Source organism: Myotis brandtii, unplaced genomic scaffold, assembly GCF_000412655.1.
Source record: "Myotis brandtii unplaced genomic scaffold, ASM41265v1 scaffold1697, whole genome shotgun sequence".
NCBI classification, from domain to species: domain Eukaryota; kingdom Metazoa; phylum Chordata; class Mammalia; order Chiroptera; family Vespertilionidae; genus Myotis; species Myotis brandtii.
In genome coordinates, this window is record NW_005356244.1 from 419,226 (window position 1) to 442,103 (window position 22,878).

General features: G+C 39.6%; 1 protein-coding gene across 2 annotated transcripts in view; it reads left to right on the forward strand.

Annotated features, from left to right (window-relative positions):
* The window catches only part of DARS (aspartyl-tRNA synthetase), a 69,140-nt gene that overhangs the window by 34,201 nt on the left and 12,061 nt on the right, over positions 1-22,878 (forward strand). For both annotated transcript variants that reach the window (XM_005862861.2, XM_014536922.1), the window contains 4 exons: positions 12,187-12,289; positions 17,807-17,887; positions 18,768-18,827; positions 21,735-21,846. In XM_005862861.2, the coding sequence (XP_005862923.1) occupies positions 12,187-12,289; positions 17,807-17,887; positions 18,768-18,827; positions 21,735-21,846 (356 nt within the window). The remainder of the gene's footprint in view (positions 1-12,186; positions 12,290-17,806; positions 17,888-18,767; positions 18,828-21,734; positions 21,847-22,878) is intronic.

Genomic DNA, 22,878 nt, shown 5'->3' on the forward strand with positions numbered 1-22,878 from the left:
CATTTGCAACAGCATGGATGGAACTGGAGAGCGTTATGCTAAGTGAAATAAGCCAGTCAGAGAAAGATAAATACCACATGATCTCACTCATTTGTGGAATATAGTGAACAACATAGGCTGATGAGCAGGGATAGATCCAGAGACAGAGAAGCAGCGATAAGACTGTCAAACCTCAGAGGGAAAGTAGGAGAAGGTGGGGGTAAGGGGGAGAGATCAACCAAAGGACTTGTATGCATGCATATAAGCCCAACCAATGGACACAGATAACAGGGGGGTGAGGGCATGAGTGTGTGGGGGGGTGGTTTATGGGGAGAATGAGGTCACATATGTAATACCTTAATCAATAAAGAAATTAAAGATTAAAAGAAAAAGCAGTTGTTAAAGTTAAAAATTATATTTTGCTAGTTGTGATTATTTAACATGCCTTCCTCCCAACATAGAAATTTATGGATTCTGGAAAAAGAAAAGAAAAAAAGACTTTTTCAGACTGTTATTTATATACATATATTTTTTTAAGTTTTCTTCGTATTAGTCATTGTGGTTAAGTGATTTATTGGTAGCTGATGAGTCACAAGTATCTTTCCCATTCTCCAATGAGTCACCTAGCTACCTGCAAGTTTGTTTACTTTACTTTTAGATCTTTTACAAAAGAATAAATATTTTACATAGTTGGTAAGCTAAAATTCAGTTTGCTGCATTAACTTTTAAAATTGTAAAATATCAAAATCCTCAGAAGTCTCGTTGATTTAGAAAACTTATTTAGTACCTGCTCTGGTAAAGGCACCATATTAGGCTTGTATACAATGATACATATAATACTTAAGAAACTTAATTTGGTAAGAGAGTAAATATAGATAAACAGCTGCATACAGAGACATGTTACGGGTGCTGTGGTAGAAGTATATGTATAGATCACCTATAGTTGAGGCCCACAGGGAGTTGGGTATGTGGGTACCCCTTGAGCATCATATGGACAATTTGGTAAACATAGGCTAAGTCATTATACTGTTGTGGGTTGCAACTCTGAGCTTAAGTGGTTTATAAAGAGGCAGTTATCTATTGTAGGAGAAGCAGAACTTCTGTATTTGGCCCTGTCCAGTTCAGTATTTGTATTGAAAACTTCAATAAAGATATACTTTAAAAGTAGGTCTAAAATCTGGCGTCAAAATTCCAGAGAGTTTATGGGATTAATTCTTCTAAGTTAACTATAACTTTAAATATAACTTCATGTTGTTTTATACAAAGATTCTGATGAATTTCTATTGAAGCTGGCAGCAATAGCGGGACATCAAGATGCATCAGCATTATTGGAGAAGGTAGCACGATTCTTGAGCATTTTGAAAATTATTCATGAAGGGCCTGTTTTTTCCAGTTTCTTTCTTATAAACTATAATGGAGTCTGGCAGCTCGTGAGCTTCTAAGATTGAGAATGTATTATTTCAAAGTGAGCTGATGATACATTCTGTAGTATTTAAAATTGGGTGCTAATTTTTAAGTCTAACAATTCTCTAGTCATCTGTATGTGATTTTACTAGCTGTGTGATCTTAGGCTAATTAGTTGACCTTTTAGTCTGTTTCTTCAACTGTAAAATTGTGACAGTACCTACTTTGTAGACTTTTGTGAAGTTTGAGCGAGATGGTATATGTGTAAACTACTTCACATAGGAACTGGAACATAAAAGGAAATTGATGTGGGAATAGTGATAGTTAAGGTATTTACATATATTAAGATAAGTTTCATTTGCACTATAAATATCAAAATAAAACTATGCTTCAACATTAAAAAATACAGAGAAAATGAACAAAACTTCTGTAGAAGGATGACAGAAAATTTATGAAGCATTCCATATTTTTTGCAAATGAGAAAAAATGTGGAGGTGTATAGACCAAATAGTAAAACAGTGATTATAGAAAGAGGGGTTGGCTATATAATGGGGGACTTAAATTTTTAAATTTACGTTTGTTTAACACTAGAGGCCCGGTGGATGAAATTTTGCATGGGTAGAGGAGACATTGCCTGGCTGGCAATCAGGGCCGATTGGGGACTTCTGGCTGCCGGCCGGGGCCTTCCTTCCCCAGCTGCCGGCCAGGGCCTTCCTTCGCTCAATGCCACCCCCTGGTGGTCAGCACACATCATAGCGAGCAAGTGAACTCCTGGTCGAACTCCCGAGGGGACACTTTGCATATTAGCCTTTTATATAGAGAGATTGGAATTTTTAGTAATAAGTAAGTATAATCTCCTGTAATATCAGCAATGTTCAGAGATAACTACTCAGCCCAATAGTTGATATATTATCTATAGCTACGTTAACCCTATATGTAAAGCTTAATATCTTCTTCTATCTGTATTAGTCCTATGGTTGATAAATTAACTGTTCTCTTCTTGAAACATGTTACTTCCTTGTATTTCTAATGCGGTTCTCTTCTGATATATTTTTTTAATGTCTCCTCTACTCTCCCACCCAGATTCCTATCATGGTCTTTAGTGTTTCTAAAGGATAGTAAATAATAAGTATAAATGAGATTGGTCCCCCAAAAAACTAATATGTGTGACAAAACCAAGAGGTAATACCAGATGTCATTTTTGGATTGTTTTAGGCAGTTCTGATTTTGAAATGTGTTTATAGACCAACCTCTTTCCCTGAGCAGTCACTTTGAAGAGGACAGTATTCACTTGAACAGATAAATTCTGCTGTGTTTGATAAAAAATCAGCCTAATGTTTTATAGTAAAGTTTTGTATATCGGTTTTTAAAAACATCTTTATAGTGCATAATGTACACTGTTGGTTGGCAATGTGTGTATGATAAATTGCAAATAAACATTTAGAAACCCTTATTATGATCAGATAATAGCTTTGAACTCAAGGGTGTGGTGTTTTTTTTTTTTAATTTTATAACTTTCTTGAGCTTAAGATTGTATTAGTCAGCTGTTGCAGAAGAAAACTGCTGTGTAACAAACCACTTCAAAATTCAGTATTATGACAATACTACCCAAAGTGATCTACAGATTCAGTGCAATCCCTGTCACAATCCCAATGGCATTTCTTTCTCTTTTTTTTTGGCAGAAATAGAAAAATCCATCCTAAAATTTATATGGAATCTCAAGGGACTCTGACTAGCCAAAAAATTTTTGAAAAATAACAAACTTGGAAGACTCACACTTTTTGATTTCAAAACTTACGACAGCCCAGCTGGTGTGATTTAGTGGTTGAGTGTCAACCCAGGAAACAAGAGGCTTGATTCCCAGTCAGGGCACATGCCCAGGTTGTGCGCTCGATCCCCATTGGGGGCATGCAGGAGGCAGCTGATTGATTATGTTTCCTCTTTCATTGATGTTTCTCTCTCTCTCTCTCTCTCTCTCTCTCTCCCTAAAAATCAATAATAAGAACATTTTTTTTAAATGTACTACCAAGCTACAGTATTCAAAACAGTGTAGTACCAGCATAAGGACAGGCATATAGACCAATGAAATAAAATAGAGAGCCCAGAAATAAACCCTGACATATGTGGTCAATTGATTTTCGTCAAGGGTGTCAAGACCATTCAGTGGATAAAGAACAATCTTTTCAAGAAGTTGTGCAAGGAAAACTGGATATCCACATGCAAAAGACCTTATCTTATACCATATATAAACTTGACTCAAAATAGATCAATGACCTAAATATATAAAAGTTAAAACTATAAGATTCTTTAGAAGAAAACATGGACCAAAAGCTTCATGTCATTGGATTTAGCAGTGATTTTATGTATATAAAACTTTGTATCAAAGGGCACCATCAAGAGAGTGAAAAGATAACCCACACGATGGAGAAAATATTTGCAAATCATATGTCCAATAAAAGATTAATATCCAGAATACATCTAGAATTACAACTCACAACAGCAACAAAAACCCTATTTCAAAATGGGCAAAGGACTTGAATAGACATTTCTCCAAAGATATACAAATAGCCACTAAGCACATGAAAAGATGCTCAATATCACTAGTCATTAGGGAAATGCAAATCAAAACCACAATAAGACATCACTTTATACCCATTAGAATGACCATTATCCAAAAAAAAAAAACCAACACAGAAAATAGCATGACCCATGTGGCTCATTTGGTTGGAGCATCCCCCCATGTTCCATTCCAGTCAGGGCACATACTCAGGTTTCAGGTTCAATCCCCAGTTGAGGCACATACAGGAGGCAACCAGTAGATGTTCCTCACATCAATGTTTCTTTCCCTCTCACCTCCTCTCTCTAAAATCAATAATGAATCAATGAATGAGTGAATGAATGGAAAATAATGATGGTAAGGATGTGGAGAAATTGGAACCTGTGTGCATTGCCAGTGGGATTGTAAAATGGTACAGCTGCTTTGGAAAACAATATGACGGTTCCTCAAAATTAAACATAGAATTTTTATATGATCCAGCAATTCCACTTCTAGGTAGATACCCAAAAGAATTTAAAGCGGGGACTCAAGCCGATCATTGTATGTTATTGTTCTAGCATTATTCACAATAAACAAAAGGTGGAAACAACCTATCATTAGATGAATGAATAAACATACTGTGACATGTACATATAATGGAATATTATTCAACCTTAAAAAGGAATGAAATTCTGATATATGCTATAACATGGATGAACCTTAAAAACATTATGCTAAGTGAAATAAGTCAGATACAAAAGGACAAATATGATTCTACGTCTTTGAGGGGCCTAGAATAGTAAAATTCATAGACACAGATAATAGAATAGAGATTACCAAGAGCTGGGGTAGGGAGTAGTTGGAGGGAAGGGGGAGTTAATTGTTTAATGAGTACAGGGTATCTATTCGGGATACTGAAGAAGTTCTGAAAATAAATAATGGTGATGATTGCACAACATTGTGACTGCCACTGAATATGTACACTTAACAGTGCACCCCATTGTTCATAGCACAATTGACAATAGCTAATACTTGGAAACAGCCTAAGTGCCCATCAGCAGATGAGTGGATTAAAAAAAAACTGTGGTACATCTACACAGTGCTGTAAAAAAGAAGGAACTCTTACCATTTGCAATAGCATGGTGGACTTGGAGAGCATTATGCTAAGTGAAATAAGCTAGTCAGAGAAAGATAAATATCACATGATCTCACTCATTTGTGTAATATAAGAAACAACATAAACTGATGAACAAAAATAGATCCAGAGACATAGAAGCATTGGACAAACTGTCCAACCTCAGAGGGAAGGCAAGGAAGGGGGGAAAGAGATCAACCAAAGGACTTGTATGCATGCATATAAGTATAACCAGTGGACACAGACAGCAGGAGGGTGAGGGCATGTGCTGGGGGTGGGAGTGGCTGGGGAGAAGTCAATGGAAGGAAAAGGAGACATATGTAATACTTTGAACAATAAAGAATTTAAATTTTAAAAAATAATCTTCAAACTATCTTCCCAATTAGAATGAAGACAGGACAGGTACCATGATTGTATAATTCAATACTACATACCTTGTACCTGTAAATAGTATCAGTTAAGCCCTAGCTGGTTTGGCTCAGTGGATAGAGCGTCAGCCTGCCGACTGAAGGGTCAAGGACACATGCCCAGATTGTGGGCTTGATCCCCAGTAGGGGGTGTGCAGGAGGCAGCAGTCAGTGATTCTCATCATTAATTTTTCTAGCTCTCCCTCTTCCTTCCTCTCTGAAATCAATAAAAATATATATATATATTTTAAATAGTACCAGTTAAAATTTTTGTAATGTCAAAATGAATAAAACCTATGGAGTATTATAGAAATGTGAATCTCTTATCTATACATATAAAAGCCTAGTATGCAAATTGTCCCCTCGGGAGTTCGACCGGGAGTTCACTCGCTCGCTATGATGTGCTCTGACCACCAGGGGACAGCACGGAATGAAGAAGGCCCCGGCCGGCAGCCGGAAGGCCCTGATCACTAGCCAGGCCTAGGGACCCTTCCCGTGCATGAATTTCGTCCACCGGGCCTCCAGTATAAAAATAAAATAATATGGATTATCTAAGAAAAAAGAAGGAAATAGAAAGAGAAAGTGGTGTGTTGAATTATTTCTTAAGTATTATTGGGATATGGATTTTTAAAATTAATTTATGTACTTAATTATGTTAATGTCATATATTTCATGAATGCTTAATAAATAGGATTATAGAATTTTAAGAAAAATCCCAGCTGCATATAACAATAAACTTTGATTTTTTAAATATCCTATATAATAAAGAGGTAATATGCAAACTGACCATCATGCCCTCACACAAGATGGCCGCCCCCATGTGGTCACAGGTGGCCTCCACAAGATGGCCGGCAGGGGAGGGCAGTTGTGGGCGACCAGGCCGGCAGGGGAGGGCAGTTGGGGGCAACCAGCCCGGCAGAGGAGGGCAGTTGGGGGTGACCAGGCCGGCAGGGGAGGGCAGTTGGGGGCAACCAGCCCGGCAGAGGAGGGCAGTTGGGGGTGACCAGGCCGGCAGGGGAGGGCAGTTGGGGGCAACCAGCCCGGCAGAGGAGGGCAGTTGGGGGTGACCAGGCCGGCAGGGGAGGGCAGTTGGGGGCAACCAGCCCGGCAGAGGAGGGCAGTTGGGGGTGACCAGGCCGGCAGGGGAGGGCAGTTGGGGGCAACCAGCCCGGCAGAGGAGGGCAGTTGGGGGTGACCAGGCCGGCAGGGGAGGGCAGTTGGGGGCAGTCGGGCCAGCAGGGGAGCAGTTAGGCATCAATAAGGCTGGCAGGGGAGTGGTTAGGGGGTGATCAGGCTGGCAGGCAGAGGCGGTTAGGGGCAATCAGGCAGGCAGGCAAGCAGGCGGGTGGGAGCCAGCAGCCCCGGATTGTGAGAGGGATGTCCGACTGCTGGTTTAGGCCTGATCCCAGACCAGGGATTTAACCATGACCTTCTGGTTCACAGGTTGACGCTCAGCCACTGAACCATGCTGGCTGGGCAAACTTTGATTTCTTGCTTCTACATCTGAGGGTCAGTTAGAGTTTGGCTCATCTAGGCTTGTTCTGAAGTTGTGGTTTGGGTCCTGGTGTTTCTCAGATTCTTTGGACCATCAATTTACCTGAGCATCATCCTCTCAAGAGAAATGCAGGGATGCTAAATGGCACGTTCAACTGCATAAGTACATTTCAAGCCTTTGCTGGCATCACATCCACTGACATCTCATTGATAAAGCAAGTAATATGGCCAACCCTGAATTCTAAGGGAAGAGAAGTAACCTTCTGCCTACCTTGAAGCCATGGCAAAGGTGTGGATGATTACTGCTACCACATGAGAATAAAGAGTTGGGACAAATAATTTAGTGTATCACAGAGATATGCTAAGAACTCTAATTTTTTTTTTCAGAAACATTAATAAGACATTATTAAGACTCTTATTAAAACATTAATAAGACTATTTTAGGCTATGAAGCTTACCTCCTTCAATTATTGAAACTAGTTTGATCATTTTAACAATCTTTGAAGTCTATTTTACACATTCTTCCTTTTTCTTAATGACAGAGGGCCATCACTGTGAACATCTCTTACTGTGCTAGGTAAAGATGTGGTTCTTACAATATAAACTGATGAACAAAAACAGATCCAGAGACAGAGAAGCATCAATCAGACCGTCAAATCTCAGAGGGAAGATAGGGGAGGGTGGGGGTAAGGGGGAGAAATCAACCAAAGGACTTATATGCAAGCATATAGGCCTAACCAATGGACACAGACACCGGGGCCGTGAGGGCATGGGTGGGAGGGATGGGGGGTAATGTGGGGATAAGGACACATATGTAATAACTTAATCGATAAAAAAAAAGATGTGGTTCTTTCCTACTTTCCAGTTTTTTGTTTTGTTCTGTTTTTTAATATATATTCATCAGTCAACTGTTATTTAATACAACAGTTGCACCTATTTCTAACAGTTCCACCAGACTTTTTTAGTTTCCTACTTTTATTTATTGTAGACATGCAAAAGCTTTTAATGAAGATTGAGAGAACTATAGATAAGGAAAGTGTCCCTGGAGTTATTAGTGAGGCCCTAAGTAATAAATGTATGGCACTTGTGTTGGAAAGATGGGATTTTATTCCTTCAGATAACCAAGTACTGTTTGTTTTTCTCCCAAGTTGCATGTTTTATGATTGTTTGAGTTACTCATATATCATTTGTTTAAAAAAAAAAAAAAAAACTTGAGCCCCGCCGGCTTGGCTTAGTGTTTGAACGTCATCCACCTCTGAACCAGGAGGTCACAGTTGGATTTGCTGTCAAGGCACATGTCCAGGTTGTGGGCTCTATCCCCAGTAGTGGGTGTGCAGGAGGCAGCCGATCAATGATTCTCTCTCATCATTGATGTTTCTATCTCTCCCTCCTTCTCCCTTCCTCTCTGAAGTCAATAAAAATATATTTTTTAAAAACTTGATAGCCAACTCTAAATATTTTTATGAAGTACTTTATGTAAAGAATGGTGCTTTTTATAATTTTATTTTCTAAAGACAGTAGAAGTTAGAAGTTAACTATTAAATTGACGGTTGACAGTTTCTAATGGATGACATGAAGTCTGTTGTGCCTATCGAGGCATCTTTAGTATCAAGGCTATACTAATTCATCTTGTTTGTAGAGTGATTAATTATATGTAGGCTCAAAAGGGTAGTTGGGAAATGAAAGCAGTATAAAACACAATGCAGTGGTAGTGTGTTTTGGGAGGCGGTGGCAATAATAAAAATAGCTGACTTAGCTCTTGAAAAAAGATGTGTTTTATTTGCTTCATCCATTTCTCCTACAATAAAATAGTTCCCAGGAGTTCCTCTGCTTTCCACTATGGATTTTCTTCCTTCTAAGGCTTTTAGTTGCCTGTTAGACATAACCTCTTTCAAAATATAGATATAGTGGCATTAGTTTTGAAATGTAAAACTGAAACCTTAACAGGGTCTCTTTATGGTAACAGTCAAACTATATAGTATATACACATAAAGTATTAAGCCATTTTAACATTCAATATTAGTTAAAATCATTAGAATTTTTGTACAAAATGGAATTTTATCTAATACTGGCAGTAGCTTATTCAAGTATTCCTATCCCTCTTGTATTGACTCTATACATACTATAACTTTTTTATTAGTTCTAACTAGCAAGTTCTAGTCTGACCCTTTTTCACAAATTTGACTTTTTTTAAGGTTCTTTCCTTCTAAATTCATTTATTTCTATGGATAAATAGAAGGATATAGAGGTAGATATATAGATATGGATGTAGATGTAGATATAGAGATATTACAGCTAAATTATCCAAGGTTTAAAAATCATGGAATGATTTTACTAATATCTAAATAGGCTATTAGTATTCTTTTAACAACATGTAGCTTGTAGATATAGTAAAGGGAAATACTGAGATTGGAAGGGCAAAAAAAATTATAGGCATCCTCTATATCTGGTTAATCCTACCTTCTTAATTGATTCAATAGACCAATTGTGATTACAGAAGTTTAACTCTGGCCCTAGTTTAAGAAATAGTTCAGGTTTTCAGAAGTTCTTTTGGAGTTATTTAGTATTGGAAACAATATTTAAATGCTGGTTGTTTTCTAATCTAACTGATCAAGTATTTTAGCACATAATACTACTGAATTAAATGAAGTAACTGAAGGTAGGCTCAGTTCCAAGTTTCAGGTCCTGGATAAAAGGAATCATCTGGTACTTCTGAAGGAGAAAGAAGATAAAATTTTGTTTTATTTAATTGAAACTTTAGTTAGCCTTAGGCAAGGTATCTTTACCATATTCCAGTTTCTTTCTGGAAAGATACTAGTTGAGAGTAGATGTGTTTATTGAGTTGGTGCCGGGGTTCTTGTCCCAGCATCAAGAAGCGTTCAGGAATCTGGAAAAGGCTGCGCGTAGATGACATAGGAATCCAGAGACTAATAAAGAGTCCGGAGACGAGATATAATTTTGAAAGGCATTGGGGGTCAGAGGACCTTCAGCTAAAGGAACTGAAGGCTCCCTCCTTGTCTAGGACCCTTGCTTTTATTAACAATTTGTACTAAGGCAAGGTGGAGATAATAAACTTAAGCATTGTCAGTTTGGGGAATAGCCTACGGCTGTTCAGGTGTTTGGTCAGTAGGAGGCAGTAACATGTAGATTAAGATGCCCTTTAACTGTCTGGCAGCCACAATCAGTTTCCTGTTCAGGTTTGGGGAAATGCCTTTAGCCATTCCCAACAGGTGACTACATGTGTGACTCAACCCTGTTGAGTCCCCAAGTTTCATCAACCTCTTGATGAAACTCTTAGAATTATGACATGCTGGAATTGGTCTACGGCAAGTTGGCTTGAAGAAGGCTGTCTGGAAGGGAATCAGAGAGGGTGAGATAGGAGAACCAAGATGGCTAGGGAAATAGTGGAATGGAGCAGGTGGAGGTCTGGTTGGGACAAGTCAGGTTACTCTACGAGGCAACATACTCATCAGTGAGGAAGAGAAACACCTTCCTTATGGAAAGGTCTAAGGTGAGCAGCAGAATTCTCACGAGGCCTGAATTATATACTCCAGTATCTGGTTTGCTCATGCAAACAAACAGGGCACCTGGTAGGCAGTAGTCACATTGACCAAAGGCTCAGTGACGTTAGACTGCCAGTACAGTGGGGCCTTGACTTACGAGTTTAATTCGTTCCGAGACCGAGCTCGTTTACTCAAATTACTCTGTCAACTCAATGCAAAAAATCGGCGGAGAGACAGCTGGTATCTCAAAAAACTCATTAGTCAGGACACTCATAAGTCAAGGCCCCACTGTATTAGAAAGACTTTTTAAGAATAAACTGAAGCCTCTTGTGCCTTTGGGTCACAGAGGAGCCTTATCTTAGTTCACCAACTGTCTCTTTTGCCATAATAAATTGTGAGTTTCTTCAATACACAGGTTTAGTCAGTGTAGGGTGGTAGCCCTCGTTCAGAAGACTTATGTGTGTACTATTGATTTTTTTTTAAGGTAGTTGGTAACAGACACTATGAAATTTTAAGCAGTGTAGCAAAGTGAAGTGAAAAAAAAATGTTTTTCTTCACCATTTTCCATCTATTCTCATTCTGATCCTTTTCCCAACCCTGAGCAAGTGTTCATTGAAATGGATTGTGGTGTTCTCTTTTGTAAAATAAGCATTGTTGGATTTCTGGAATCTTGTCCAATAGCACCATAACTACTAAGGAAGGACTCAATACTTCATCAGAATACATAGAATCTTTACTATGAGAATTACATCTTTTGTTTATATTCTCTATGATTCTGGATAGGGAATTGAACCATGAGAGGTTAATACAAAAGTTAACTAGGGTTTATGACATAGCAGATAAACAGGGAGTCTAGAGCAGATTTTCCTGCAAAATTCAAGTTTGCTGTGGAATTAAACTGCCCAGAAGATGCATTTATTTTACTCTTAATGTATATTTAGCTTCATGTAAACATTCTTTTTTAAAATATATATATTTTATTGATTTCAGAGAGAAAAGGAGGGGGGGGGAGAGATAGAAAAACATCAATGATGAGAGAGAATCATTGATCGGCTGCCTCCTGCACGCCCCTTACTGGGGATCAAGCCCGCAACCCAGGCATGTGCCCTGACAGCAAGTCGAACTGTGACCTCCTGGTTTAGAGGTCGACGCTCAACCATTAAGTCATGCTGGCTGGGTGACATTCTTAAATGGGATTACACAATCCAATAATTGTCTGCCATAAATTCAGTTAATGACAGTATATGTTCTATGGGCAATGAGGATTTAATTGCAGCACCCCAATGTCTTTTTATTATCTTGAAATGTTTCCAGTTGGCCTTCTTCTGTTATTTAGTTCCATTACATCCCAGTAATTGCATTTATTGAAGCCAGTGTTTTTTGTTACAGGAAATGCTGATCTTAGTAAATTTCAAATATAGTCAGGGAAATGTTCTTTAATAAATAATTGAAAGACTTTTCCCTATTACTTGTGATTCAGTGCTGGTCCTTTTATAACCAGAGTATTTTATAAATGGTAATTAAATGATGGCATCTAGAAATCTTCTCTTCAAGGAATCTCACAAGGTGTGCTGCATAATAGTGTATTGTTAAATAGTCTGGGTTTATCTCAAGTGGTTTACTCTATTAAAGAAGTGTCTAATATATTCAGCTTTACTGTTGAAACACCAAATGAGTTCTGACACTCTGACGAGATGATTAAAGTTGGAAATTTTTTTCTTTTAACAGCATCAACAAAGAGAGCATCGTAGATGTAGAAGGTGTTGTGAGAAAAGTGAATCAGAAAATTGGAAGCTGTACGCAGCAAGATGTAGAGCTACATGTTCAAAAGGTAACTTTTTTTAAAATATAAAATTGTGGCCCTAGCCAGTTTGGCTCTGTGGACAGAGCATCAGTCTTCGGACTGTAGGGTCCTGAGTTCAATTCTGGTCAAGGGCACATACCTGGGTTGTAGGCTCAATCCTGGGGGCATGCAGAAGGCAGCCAATCAATGATTCACTCTTATCATTGATGTTTCTAACTCTCCTTCTCCCTTCCTCTCTGAAATAAAAATATATTTTTAAATATATCTATCTATAATAATAAAAGTGTAATATGCAAATCAACCGAACGACCCAATAGCAGAACAACTGTCCAGACGACCACACTATGACACACACTGGCGCCAGGCCAGCCAAGGCAGGGACCTGGCCATCACCCCATGATCGCCCCAAAGAGGGAGGCCTAGGCCACCGACCAACGGGCTGCGACAGGTGGGCGGGGCCTCCATCTGCGGGGCACGATCGATCGCATGATCGCCCTGCAAAGGGCAGCCGGCAGGGCAATCAATTGGGGGGCTCCAAGATCGCCCCAAAGAGGTAGGCCCAGGCTACCCGGCCAGTGGCACTGCGGCAGGTAGTCTGGGCTTCCCTCTGCAGGGGGCGATCCATCGCAGAACCCCGGCCGGGTGGGCGGGCCTACCTCTTTGGGGTGATCAGTCGCGGGGCTCCTGGACTGTGAGAGGGCACAGGCCAGGCTGAGGGACTCCCCCCCCCCAAATGCACAAATTTCGTGCACCAGGCCTCTAATATATATGTGTGTGTGTGTGTGTGTGTGTGTGTATACATACATATATATATATGGCTAATATGCTAAGTGTCGTCTGTTCACTACAACATGCACTGACCATTGGGGCAGACGCTCAACACAGGAGCTGCTGTGATGTGCACTGGCCATTTACAGAGAAACGGCACCATGGACCTGGCACCCACAAAGCAACATTCAGCTTCCCCCAAGTGAGACACAGGCCCCGCCACCACCCCAGAATGACAGCCCACCAAATCACAGCTGACACTGCCGAGACCCCATGGCATAAAATGCAGCCCACAGCCCAGCCTGGAAACAGTCCCTGTGGACACCAGATAATGACGTCACGTAGCAACGCCCAGTTTCTTCTCCCTAGCAACGACTAGCCTCCCTGCAGTTTCTTCAGCCCAGGAACACAACTTGCTTTATAGCCAGGTGCAAACATTTCACACTTTAACCAAATGTCTGTGAAACGTTTTCCCATGCCTCATCTCATTTGACCCTCACAGAGGTCCTGGAGTAGGTAAACAGGAGATTCGGTGGAATCCTATTTTCTTTTCATTAGCTGGAAAACGGAGATTTAGAAAGCTTAGAAACTTGACCCGACTGAAAAGAAGTAAGAAATGGTGGACCTTGAAAATGATTTCAGGTTTTCTCACTGTGTAGAATATAGTCATACACTGCTGCAGTTAAATATTTTACCCTTTGTTCTCCCTTCGTGATCTACAATAATAATCTGCTTCATGTTGATATTTACTGTTGTGTTGCTGACAATTACCTAAAAGAGAAGTTGGGGTGCTTCACTGGGCTGGAAAAAGTTTAGCTAAATCAGAAATTAGGTCTAATTAAGCAAGTTTATTCTATATCTATAAAAGGCTAAGTTGATTCATGCATGCGCAATACTTATAAAGCTCTTGCTGGCGTTAATCGCACGCATGTGTTTCGATCTGTCATTGTTGATCGTTAATTTGGTTGACACTTCCATTATAGAGAAAGGGCAAATAGCTATCTACTTATATAAAAAACCTGAGTGTAACATCATGGCCAGAACCGAAGGAAGTCAGTTCTGCAGGGGTCGTCTTGGAAACGGCTGCCCCCTTCCCCAGCTGTTTCCTGGAGGGCGAGGTTTCAGGCAGGAACCCGCCCTCGGAGTGGAGCATGGAAGTGAAATAATTTGTAATGGATCTATTATTGAAGCTACCTTTGGAAATACTATATCTATAGATCAGTGGTTCTCAACCTTGGCTGCACATTAGAATCACCTGGGAATCTTTTTAAAATCCTGATTTCTGGGCCTCATCCTCAGGAAATTCTGTTTCTTTGTTACTAATGTTGTGGCCCCACCCCATAACAAAGAAACAATTTCCGGAGGATGAGGCCCAGGAATCAGGATTTTAAAAAGATTCCCAGGTGACTCTAATGTGCAGCCAAGGTTGAGAAATTCTTTTTCTTTGTTACTAATTAGTCCCGGATTCGATTCTGATCAACCTTGGTTGCAGACTCCTCCCCGGCCTGGGGTGGTCGGGGCTCTTGCAGGAGGCAACCAATCAATGTGTTTGTCTCACATTGATATTTCTCTCTCCCTCTCTCTTCCACTCTCCCTAAAAATCAATGGAAAAATATCCTGGGGTGAGGATTGACTATATATATAAAATTGTGTACAGAAATAGGTTTGAGTAGTTCTCACAACTGTTCATGTTAAATCTATATCTTCTTAATAATTAGAGTTGTTACAAAATGTTGATATTTATAAATAGACTAACTGAATCTGTTAGCTTTTGTTTTATAACAAACCACCCCATACTTAGTGACTTAAATCAACAAACATTTATTTGCTCACTTTTCTGTACATTGGGCAGTTAGAGTCGGCCCATCTGGATTGGCTCATCTGCTCCATGGGTCATTGACAGGGTTCACTGATATTTATGGAACATATTTTCCTGTGGCCTCAGTTCATCTAGCAAGCTAGCTCATGCTTGTTGACATGGTACCAGACTGGTTCCTAGCAGCAAGAGAGGGAAGCCTTAGTGTGCAAACACTTTTCAAGCTTCTGCTTGTGTCATGTTTGCTAAGAATTTCATTGATCAAAGCAAGTCACATGGCCAAACTCAGATATAAGTGTTGGAAAAATAGATTCCACCTTTTGATGTTAGGAGAGGCGACATCATTGGAAAAGGGCATATGTACAGAACAGGAGGAATGATGGAAGCCATTTTTACAAACAATCAGTCACACAGGGAAAAATATGTAACACATTGGAGAAGCTTTATTCACTATTATGAACCTATTTTGCTATGAACTTTCTTATGATGATGTACTTCTAAACATTAATTATACTAATTTTTAATCATCTTTTCTTACAATTTTATTTCTGATATTTTACAGTATAGAAAAGTCAAGAGACGATACTATATTGGTCTTACATTCTAGCAATAACTTCTTTTCATACAGGATTTATTTCACATCTGTTTTCTCCTCAGACATAAAAACTGGAAGTGCTCATTTTCATTGCCTTTGAAAATACTATAAGTGAATTTATATATATTTAGTACTGTTGAAATAACCCTGCAATTTTGAACCTGCAGTTCTCAGATCCGAGCCTACTTTGTATTTATAAAATGCATCATTAAATTTCTCTTACACAGTCTGATTGCCCTATCTTATATATACTCATATACATACACACACACACACACACCCTGTGAGCATATATAAGATAGAGCAGTCAGGCAAACTGATAGACAAATGCAGAAAGATAGACTCATACATGCACACTTATTTGGGAATAAGGTTATTTAACTGGAATTGATTGTCATGGAACTCTTCAAAGCTTAGAATATCTTGTCTTTCTTACTGACCTAATTTGCCAAATTACTTTGTTCTCTTTGTGAAAGTCTCACTTTAAACCAATCCAGGAGTCTGTAACCTAGAAAGGCAAATGTAAGGGTACACTGACCAAGAAAAACAAACTCCTATCTTCCAAGCAACATATCTTTTTCAGTATTTTAATAAATAAATTTTTAGTGACTATAGCAAATAATTGTATTTCTAAAACATTCTGATTATGTAGCATTTATTATAAACTTAATATTGATAATAAATATAAAGCCCAAGAGCTTACAAATTTTCCCTCAATAAAAATAATTATAAAGTATCTCACAAAGCATAAATATTTTATACTAAATAGAATTTTATAATTAATGATTTGTTTATTTATTCAGCCAGCAGTTACTGAAAATACACTTTGCACCAAGCACTCTGTGAGGTTCTGGGGATCAGCATAGTCACAACCTAGTGAAGGAGACAATGAATTTTTACTAGTTCTAAAAAGAATTTTTTAAAATATATTTTTATTGATTTCAGAGAGGAAGGGAGAGGGAGAGAGCTAGAAACACCAATGATGAAAAAATCATTGATCGGCTGCCTCCTGCACACCCCACTCTGGGGATTGAACCCCCAACCTAGGCATGTGCTCTGACTGGGAATCGAACTGTAACCTCCTGGTTCAGAGGTCGACGCTCAACCACTGAGCCACGCTGGCCAGGCAAAAGAATTTTTTAAAAGCCCTAGCTTATGTGACTTATTTGGTTGAGCATTGTCCCATACTGAGTGGTCTCAGATTCAATTCCTGGTCAGGGCACATGCTGGGATTGCAGGCCTGATCCCTAGTAGGGGAGGTGCAGGAGGCAGCCTTTTGATGACTCTTCCCATTCTTCTCTCTCTAAAATCAATGAAAAGACATGTTTTAATAATAAAAGAAGTAGCTGTTCAGTTTTCCAACTTTGCATTGCAGATCAAGTTTCCGTTAACTCATCAAAAGGAAGTGCTACAATTTGGGTATAAGAGGTGGTGACAAATAATGCTATTTTACTGTGAGGACTGGAGTATCCTTCTGATATTTTTTCTTTAAGTGTCTCTCACCTGAATGCTAAATGTGATCTACCAAATGGAAAAATACAATTTCCTGAATTAACAAAATAAGCTCTATTTTTGTGTGTGCTTTAGCAGGTTTTCTAGGCATAGCTGGGAACAATTAATGGGCTAACATTAAGAGTAGCTAATTCATTATGACCTAACTGCTTTTTAGCACTAAAATATGCAATTAGTGTGAGTGGATGTTGAGGGATATTAACACCATAAAGGAATAACCTCATATGGTGCTCCCAACCAGGAGAGCAGAAGGAAAGGAGATATAATATGTTCGATGAAAGAAAGCAAGGAAGGCATATTTGGGAAAAGCATGAGAAAAGGAAGGAGAGGTACAGCAGAGTTGGGCTGACTGTAGTTCTGGTGGTAGAAATAGCGAAATGCCATTAACAACTCATTTGATAATGGCCCCTTCAAATGAAAAAGTGTTTTTATATTCATTATTCCATTTGATTTTTACTGCAGACCTCATTTTACACAGTACGGTATTGAAGTTCTGAGGTTAAGTGACTTGCCTAACAACAGCTATAGTGACAAAGCAAGTCCTTAAACCCAGAACCCTCAACTCCAGTTATTACTTATTCATCACATTGATGTGCACCTTAGAGTTTACAAAGTATATTTAGCTCATTTGACTGTTTCAACAACCCAGGGAGGTAGGCAAGAAATACTATTATCCCCATTTTGTAGGTGAAAAAACATGTACCATATTGTTTGATTTTAGTACATAGTTTCAGTTAAAGATGTATGCAAATATTCCTTCATGTTTAAGTCAATTATAGATTTTTTTTAAAAAAAGCAAAGAATAACAGGTTTTGTGTGCTTCATGATCTTTTTGGTAATCTCTCACTTTCAGATTTATGTGATCAGTTTGGCTGAACCCCGTTTGCCCCTGCAGCTGGATGATGCCATTCGGCCTGAGGTAGAAGGAGAAGAGGTAAAAATTATACTTTTTGAAACACTATGCTTCCTCTGTATGTTTAGTTTGCAAAACATTGAAAAGTTGATGCCCTGCTTCTATATAAAAGGTACCTGTTGTTATGAGCTTCATTTTTATCTAAGTTTATTCTTAACATCAGCAATTCTCAAACGTTTTGATCTATGAATCCCTTTACACGTTTAAAAATAATTGACCTCACAAGCTTTTGTTTTTGTGGGTATACTGTCAATATTTACAGTATTCGAAGTTAAAACAAATTTTTATTATTTATTAATTTATAGAAAGTAACAATAATATAAATACATCTACAGATCTTTGTAATGCCTGGCTTAATAGGCAACAGTTAGATTCTCATATTTGCCTCTGCATTAAATTTGATGTGAGGCAAGGCTTTTGGGATGGGAGATGAAAAGAAAGAATCCCTGTTCATTCTCATTTCTCTTCTTTCCATCTCTCTCTTTCTTTTAACAGTAACTTTTCTCTAACCCTGCTTCTTGTTTTTTGGATCCAGATTGGGGTTTGATATTAATACACATAAACACACCTGCCACTTAAAAGTATACATGGCTTCTAAAAGTGTTTTTTGGCCCAGTCACCATGGCTCAGTGATTGAGCATCAACCTATGAACCAGGGGGTCACGGTTGATTCCCAGTCAGGGCACATTCCTGGGTTGCAGCCTCGATTCCCAGTGTATGTCATGCAGGAGGCAGCCAGTCAATTGATGTTTCTCTCATCATTGATGTTTCTATCTCACTCTCCCTCTTCCTTTCTCTCTTAAATCAGTATGTAAAAGAATATATTTTAAAAGTGCTTTTTGTGTTCTGAAAAAAATTTGTAAAATCTGTTTTTCTTTCTCTCTCTCTCTTTTTTTTTTAGGAAGGAAGAGCTACTGTTAACCAGGATACAAGATTAGATAACAGAGTCATTGATCTTAGGGTATGCCTCATTTATTTATTAAGTGACATGATTATGCCAAAATCAAGGAGGGCAGGGATAAAATACCTGTCTTGGGCTCATTGAACTGATTGTTGTTTGCTTATATGTAAGTATGATAATACCAGAAACGGTTTACCTTTCCGACTGACCCTCCTCCAAGAAAGAATTGCAGGCAACAAAGACAGTCAAGTAATAGTTCACAGAATATTGACTTGCACTGTTTTAAAAAGACAAAGGAGCATGAAGCCAGTAAAAAGGCTTGCTTCAAGGTGGTAACCTGTTTTAGACAAGTTAGTAAGCAAGTGAAAACATAACTACTAATATCACTAGAAAATTGTGAAAGAAATTATGTGCAGATTTTAGAGCAACCTGGTGAAGTTTAGTAATTAATGCCTCAATCCTCTGAATTTGATCTAAGCACTGAATCCTAATATATAAAAACCCTGGGTCCGTCACATCTGCAACGACCAGGAGGCTCAACCAACAGGAAGTCAGTCCTGCATTCAGCGCTGGGTTGCCATGGTGACCCAGTGCTGACTGCTATGGCTGCAGGCATGGTGACCCAGCACTGACTACTGAGGGGGCTGCGAATCAGGCCCAGAGAGAGGCCTAAAGAGAGAAGCAGGGTCTGATCCGTAGCCTCTGTGGCAGCTGTTGATCAGCACTTACCTCTCTCTTTAGCTCTGGGCCTGGTCAGCAGTCACGCCTCCATTTCTCTCCAGGCCTCCCTCAGGACTGCTGATCAGCCCCACCTTTCTGATCAGGCCCCATTGATAGGCCCAGAAACGCTGACTGGCATAGAAACCGACCAATCAGAACCAAATCTGGGTCAACTGTGAGGAGCCAATGACTGCCTAGGATGAAAACCATGAGGTTTCTAGGCAGTATCAAGAGGACTTTTGATTATTGCTAGCCTTTTCTATATACTACAAGTTAATGTGGAAAAGTAACAGTTTACAAAAAGCAAATGGTCAGGGGAAACATGGGTGTACAATAAGGGCAGGCCTGTAGATTGCAGAAAAGCTGGAAAGAACTTATAAGGTGACAAAGAATGTTAAGCTTTAGGTGGAATATGTTATGTAAAGGAGGAAGATGTGGTCAAAACCTTAAGAAAGAAAGATGACATTGGTTTTACTATAATGATGAAACCGCCGAAATCTTTCACTTGCAACCAAGCTAGAAAGGGAAACAGAAACCTATGAGGTTACTATATAAACCAAAGGGTCAACTACTTCTTTATTATTAACTAGAGGCCTAGTGCACGAAATTCGTGCACTGGGGGGGTGGGGGTCGGTGTCCCTCAGCCCAGCCTGCACCCTCTCCAATCTGGGACCCCTTGGGGGATGTCCAACTGCCCGTTTAGGCCTGATCAACTGTGAGGAGCCAATGGCTGCCTAAGAGGTGAAGCTTTTGACACTGACTGACATAGAAACTGACCAATCAGAACCAAATCTGGGTTAACTGTGAGGAGCCAATGGTTGCCTGGGAGGCGGAGCTTTTGACACTGACTGGCATAGAAACCAACCAATCAGAACCAAATTGGCTGGCAGGGGAGGGCAGTTGGGGGTGATTGGGCCTGTAGGGGAGCAGTTAGGTGTTAATCAGGCCGGCAGGGGAGCGGTTAGGGGGTGATCAGGCTGGCAGGCAGAAGCAAGTAGGGGCAATCAGGCAGGCAGGCAGGTGAGCGGTTAGGAGCCAGCAGTCCCGGATTGTGAGAGGGATGTCCGACTGGCATAGAAACCAACCAATCAGAACCCTGCTAGCCTGGTCGCCCCCAACTGCCCTCCCCTGTTGGCCTGGTCTCCCCCAACTACCCTCCCCTGCAAGCTTGGTCCCCCCCCAACTGCCCTCCCCTGCCAGCCAATTTGGTTCTGATTGGTTGGTTTCTATGCCAGTCAGTGTCAAAAGCTCCGCCTCCCAGGCAACCATTGGCTCCTCACAGTTAACCCAGATTTGGTTCTGATTGGTCAGTTTCTATGTCAGTCAGTGTCAAAAGCTTCACCTCTTAGGCAGCCATTGGCTCCTCACAGTTGATCAGGCCTAAACGGGCAGTTGGACATCCCCCAAGGGGTCCCAGATTGGAGAGGGTGCAGGCTGGGCTGAGGGACACCGACCCCCACCCCCCCAGTGCACGAATTTCGTGCACTAGGCCTCTAGTTAATAATAAAGAAGTAGTTGACCCTTTGGTTTATATAGTAACCTCATAGGTTTCTGTTTCCCTTTCTAGCTTGGTTGCAAGTGAAAGATTTCGGCGGTTTCATCATTATAGTAAAACCAATGTCATCTTTCTTTCTTAAGGTTTTGACCACATCTTCCTCCTTTACATAACATATTCCACCTAAAGCTTAACATTCTTTGTCACCTTATAAGTTCTTTCCAGCTTTTCTGCAATCTACAGGCCTGCCCTTATTGTACACCCATGTTTCCCCTGACCATTTGCTTTTTGTAAACTGTTACTTTTCCACATTAACTTGTAGTATATAGAAAAGGCTAGCAATAATCAAAAGTCCTCTTGATACTGCCTAGAAACCTCATGGTTTTCATCGTTTTGGCCACTGCAGTTAAACATCCTACTGTATTTGTCTATGCTATTTGTTCACACAGTTACTGATTTTGCCTCTGGAATTTGACCCAAAGAATATTTTTCTTTGGCTCACATCATTTTTTTTTTTTTACTTTAATTTGTTGCCACCATTGGGAAATGGGGGTTTTCACAGTAGATCTAAATGGCTTTCCGTAAAAAGTTGGAGGTGAATCTGGCAATCCTGGGCACTCATGGCAATATCAGCTAGCACCCTAGATGGGGCATTATGTTCTCTGTAATCCCTGCACTACCCAGGAAGTATCATTTATTTATTTCCTTCATGTGTCAAGTTGATTTAATTAGAATTTATTATTATTTTATAGACATCAACTAGCCAGGCAGTCTTTCGTCTCCAATCTGGCATCTGCCATCTTTTCCGAGAAACTTTAACTAACAAAGGTTTTGTGGAGATTCAGACTCCTAAAATTATCTCAGGTATGCTTTAAGATATTCCTCTTAATTTTTAAAAATAATTTGTTTTCCACAAGTTGCTTACTATTAGTTTTGTGTTGTTTTTTTAATTTGAGGATCCCAAGTATTCCTCAAGGTTTATTGCTCTGAGACTATTTATTTCAAAGACTATGATACATAGCAGCAGTCCCATCTCACTAGCATCAGTAATACTATATCCCCTTATTTCAGGAGTCATTATGTGATAGTGATTATAAAGTGAGACTATAACACACAAGGCAAGATTGTTATTATATAAGTTGCACCAGAAATTACTTTCATTATGTAGATTTCTTTTTAAATTCATATTGTAATTTTGATTTGTATAAACTGCATTGTAAAATTAATACTAAATATTGCAGACGGGAAAAATGTCATGAATTCTCATCCTTATATGACAACATTATCTTAACCATTTTACCCTCTTTAGAGTTGCTTAAATAACATTAAAAAGTGTGTTACTGCCCTGGCCAGTTTAGGATCAGTGGTTAGATCATTGGCCTGCAGACCCAAGAGTCGGGTTTGATTCCCAATTGGGTTGCGGGCCCAATCCTGGCCTGTGTCGGGTGTGTGCATGAGGCAACCTATCGATGTGTCTCTCTCACATCAATGTTTCTCTATCTCTCCCACCCCCCTTCCTCTCCCTCTAAAATTCAATGGTGGGGAGGGGTGTTACTAATGGCATTTAGTTGAAAATAAAAAAATTAAACATTGAATTATTTTTTTGTTTGTTTTGTTTATCCTCACCTGAGAATATTTTTTCCATTGATTTTTAGAGAGAATGGAAGGCGTGGGGCAGAGAAAGAGAGAGAGAGAGAGAAAGACAGAGAGAGAAACGATTGGCTACCTCCCACACATGCCCTGACCAGGGCTGGGGATGAATCTGCAACCCAGGTATGTGCCCTTGACAGGGATCAAACCCGCAACCCTTCGGTGCTCAGGCTGATGCTCTAACCACTGATTCACACTGGCCAGGACGAACATTGAATTCTTAATTAGAAAAATTATTATCTTTTT